Raw genomic sequence first — 4,838 nt, forward strand, 5'->3', positions numbered from 1 at the left:
TGTTATAGGTTCTGGTAATTGTGTTTATTCTGTTGTCGATTATGTTTTAATTTGTTGTTCATTGTGCTTTTGTTTTGTTATGCATTGTGTTTTAATCTGTTGTCCATTGTGTCTTTTATTTGCTTTCACCAATTGTGTCTTTTATCTGTCGTCATCAATTGTGTTTTTAGTCTACTTTCCATTGTGTTTTTATTTTGGTACTCATTGTGTTTTACATTATATCCATTGTGTCTTTTATCTGTTGCCATCGATTGTGTTTTTACTTTGACACCCATTGTGTTTTATGTTAAGTGCATTGTGTAATACGCTACGGGGTTTTCTCATTTTGTTTTACGTTATGTTCATTGTGTAACAAACAATTAGGTTTTCGATTTTTTCTAAATATAACAATATGATACTCATATTAAAGATAAAAAGACGCTCGATTTTATGGTATAAGTTTTTTTTTTAAACAAATGATGTATAAAAACGTTATGGACGTTTAAAAATAGGCGGAAAATAACATATAACTTGCATGTGCATAATCTTTTTATTGAATATTCTCTTTCAAAAATTACCCTTCCCACTTGATTTCATGTAAAACACTTGTCACTCTACAGTGATTTCTTACACTTTTTATTTTTATATTCCTTTATAGAATAACTCAACCCAGAATTTAATCTAGTAATATTTTATAACTTGATGATTAAAATACAAATGACAATACAAGACTAGCCAGTAAGGCTAGTGGGTATGGGGTCCGTCTTGACGTTTGAGACGATCCAAAAACTATGGGCCCCCTTGAATTGATACCGTTAAATAAAAAAAATTTACCAAATTTAAACATAAAAGCAACGGTCATAATCCCCTAAATATATAAATTTCAAACCTTTTTTTCACCTCCATTCACCATTTTAACCCTTTTTTCTCATCTCTCTCCCTTTATTTTTTTATAAAACATCTTCCACTTTTATAAACTTATATTCTACCATGGATCCCTTCAACAACCCGAACAACCCGAACGTCCCCAACAACCCGAACAATCCCAATAACCCGACCCAACCGAATGTTTTCTCGGTTCCGGGATATTATTCGATGATTGAACCGAACCAATTCTCTCAATATTCGTCAAACGCATTTGCCGCATCCCAACACTCACCTAACCAATTCTCTCGAAATCAAGCCCTTCAACAATTGATGATGCGGGGTGCTTTTAATCTCCAACCGAACCCGATGCAACCCGTTCAACCCCAATCCGAACCCGACCAGGATGTGAAAGTTGTTCCTGAAACCCAACCGCAAAAAGAAAAAGGCAAACGAAGAAAAGGCAAGCGAGTGGTGGGTGAGCAACCGTCCAACCAAAGGCGAAACCGTGGATGCCAATCGAAGAAGAAGCCTTAGCTAAGGCTTACATTGGCACGTCTACACTATAACACCCCGTGTTGTCGAATGTCAAAGTCAAAGTCAAAGTTTGACTTCTTTGACTGTAATTAGTCCATTTTAAATTTTGTATTATGTGGAGTAAGTGTTGTCTAATAAAAAATCGAATGTTTAATCAATGCAACCGCTTAACGTCCTTGAATAGCAGGAAGTAACAATGCGATAAAGTTAATCAATCAACAATCATGCTAATCAAATCAAACTCGAAACTCGAATTATGCGAACTTGGGTGTTAATATACGTGTGTGTGCCTTATGTGTTACTTGTGCGTGTTTACTTTATGTTTTGTGTGGTAATCAATCGAAACTCGAATCGAAACTCAATCGAACTCAATCGAATGCAATCAAAATCAAATCATGATAGTTAGTGGAGAAGAGATTATGCGAGATATGGATGCTTGTATGTAGATATAGTGGTTGGGACTAAAAGTAATTTGAATAGGAAACCCTACCGTATTCGTATCGTCTTCCATCGAAATTGAAATATCAGAAATCGTCGCCCAAACGCTCAAAACAGGCTGCGGATCGAACAGGCTTCAGCCGACCGAACAAGCCCAGCCGATCGGACAGACCGTCCGATCGAACACGTTGTCTGATCGGGATGCCTGGCCGATCGGCCAGCCCTTTCCTCTTATGGCAGCCTATAAATAGCCCTGTCATTATCATTCTTTCCACTTTTGGAAAGCTCTGACCGACCAGCTCGTGCTCCTCTTCTTTTCTCAGATTTCTTCCGATTCCGGTAAGTTTTCACTCTAAATCTTGTACGTTTTTGTTCTATGCACTCTCCTACACATTTCTATCTTTCAAATCTTGAATTCTAACCGTGAAATCATCAAGATCTACGTGTTCTAGGATGATGTCATCATGGTGTTCTTCAAGAACTTCATGTTTTGGACTCATTCCACCAAGAATCACTTAGATCTAGCCGATTTCCACATTAACAAACAAAGATCTATTTTAGATCTAAACATTTCACGGTGTGAAGAATTGAAAGACGGATTTTCCAACTTTCTTTCAACTCTTCTACACTCAATGCCGCCAAGCCGGTAGAAACGGAGCTTGAGTCAACTCACCAAACGTTCTAATGGACGAGTGATTCAAGATTCGGATTCTATCTACGAGGTTCACCGACTCTGGGTTAAACATCAAACTACCGTTCCAAACCAGCTCACCGGTCGGACTTGGGTGATTCCTGTCCGAGCAGGGGAAACAAGTAAGAACGAAGGCTCCATGGTTCAACTCGTTGTCAAACTACCTCGATATGACGTCAAATAATCAAAACAGCCAAGTGTTAGACGACAGGCCGACCAGGTTAGAATGCTGACCGAACGGTTAGGCTGTCCGAACGAACAACCCAACCGATCGGACAGGTCAGCCGATCGATTAGGCCAGCCGATCGGCTAGCACTTGGACCCACACCTTGCAAAATTTATGAAGTATAGTATTGAACGAAGTAATGTTCGATCGAACCATAGTTTGATAACATTACTGTTCGGATCATGAGATACTATGCTTTAACACTTAATCGATTTTCAACTTGTCCGACGTATTGGAATGCCACCCGATCGAACATACCGTCCGATCAGGTGACATCCTGTTGAGGACTCCCTACTGAAGTGACTAACCGATCGGTTAGTCGGCCGATCGAACGACCCGTTCGATCGATCGACCTGAAAGGTAGGAACACTTCAATGTTTTCAAATACTGCAACAAAAACTTCAAAAGTTCAAACCATCATACACAAACACATCCTACACAAAGGAAGAAAAAATCCACATGAACAGTCTAACCGGTCGAGCCTACCGGCCGATCGAATAGGTTGTCCGAACGGATTGTCCAACCGAACGAACCAGCCGTCCGATCGAACCTACTGTTCGATCGACCAGGCTGTTCGACCCACTGTCACTTGTTTCCATTTTCGCGTTACTCATTGTTATACCATCGAACTATTCAGGCTAACCCTACTCTCAAGCGCTCCCTTCAATCCATCAATCAACCGCTGTGAGTATACTCGAACCCTTTTTGCTTTAGCACTTTTGGGTGTTACATACATTACTTATCTAAATCACAATCGAACATACTACTCAATTATTTGAACGCTAACTGATTCGCATGTATTACGTGACTAAATGAATGATTGTTGTTATGTTTACACGTGGAATGCTGTCTACCTGCCTTAACGACGTAGTACTATAGTTTGGACTCAGCACCCGTTCACGCGGGGGTTGTTAAGGACCATTACTTGCATGGATTACGGTGGTAATCATGTATTGCGAACTGTCTCGGACAGTCAACCCGCAGTCACTGGTATCGGTAGATCCATGTCGATAATTAAGATGCTTCGTTTTCCTTTGTGTACGTGTTGGTTATGCGTAAACTATTCGAACTCTATATGCTATTACTAAGCTTGTATGCTCACCTTTACATTATATGTATTGACTTTATTTTAACGTATGTGACAGGTGTTTAAGATATTTGCTTGCTAGGAAAGCGAGGTTAGAATAAAGCTCTAGAGCCCCCCAACAAATAGTTGTCTGTCAGGATCATGCGTCTAGAGCATAGTTGTTAGTAGATCTTCTCAGACCGGGTCACTAGAAGCATTCGAACAATATTTATGTTTTATTAAATCTGAGTTGTCGGAACAGAGATAATTGACTAGATGTTATCTGTAATAATATATTTTATTATTTGGGATACGGTATGGGATGTATCATTTAACTGAATAGTATTAATAGATGTTGTGGAAACTTATGGACAATCTGTTTCGCTCAGTGCCATGCCCCGATGATTCCGCCATCGGTTGGGGTGTGACATACACACCCGACAAAAGGTTCGTAAAAGTAACTTTTTTTTAAGTTTATAATTTTTAGAATTAGTTTTTTTTTTTTTTTGTAACATATTTTATAGGTAATAATCAAACGGGTGACGTGTTTTGGAAGGCGGTTTTGGCGAAGTTCCTTGGGCTAATGGACCAAGGCCCGTATCGAGATATCGACTCGGTGTCATCAAAGTGGCAAAAAATGAATGGGTTCGTCAATAAGTTTTGCGAAGAATATAATAAAATATATTCAAGTGGGCGTCGTAGCGACATGAGCGACGAGGATGTGTTTAAAAAGGCGTTGGAGAAGTACAAGGAGAACAATGGTAATACCTCGTTCGCACACGTTCGCGCGTGGGAAGTTTTGTGAACGCACAAAAAATGGGCGCTGATTCCCAACGAGGTGGAGATGGCGAAGCGGCAAAGGACATCGGAATCGGGTAGTTTTAGCGTCGGTGGATCGAACACGAGGTGTCACATAAACTTAAACGATGACGCCGAGTTCGACGAAGAAGAATACGTCGTACATGAAGCGGAGCGTCCCACGGGTTGGGACAAATTAAAGAAGGAGCGGGCGAAGGGGAAAGAAAAGGAAAAGGTGG

At 40.1% G+C, this 4,838-nt stretch overlaps 1 protein-coding gene across 1 annotated transcript; it reads left to right on the forward strand.

Annotated features, from left to right (window-relative positions):
* The first annotated feature begins 969 nt into the window (after window positions 1–969).
* On the forward strand, window positions 970–4,606 carry LOC110928510 (sporozoite surface protein 2-like). The gene is made up of 2 exons (XM_022171526.1): window positions 970–1,306; window positions 4,326–4,606. The coding sequence occupies exons 1-2, from the start codon at window positions 970–972 to the stop codon at window positions 4,604–4,606; spliced, it is 618 nt and encodes a 205-aa protein (XP_022027218.1).
* Window positions 4,607–4,838: the final 232 nt, after the last annotated feature.

The sequence above is a fragment of the Helianthus annuus genome, chromosome 2 (genome assembly GCF_002127325.2).
Source record: "Helianthus annuus cultivar XRQ/B chromosome 2, HanXRQr2.0-SUNRISE, whole genome shotgun sequence".
Lineage (NCBI taxonomy): Eukaryota > Viridiplantae > Streptophyta > Magnoliopsida > Asterales > Asteraceae > Helianthus > Helianthus annuus.

Coding starts and splice junctions, on each gene's coding strand:
- LOC110928510 (XM_022171526.1), top strand. CDS start 970: ATGGATCCCTTCAACAACCCGAACAACCCGAACGTCCCCAACAACCCG. Junction 1,307..4,325: donor AAAAGGCAAACGAAGAAAAG/GCAAGCGAGTGG, acceptor CATATTTTATAG/GTAATAATCAAACGGGTGAC.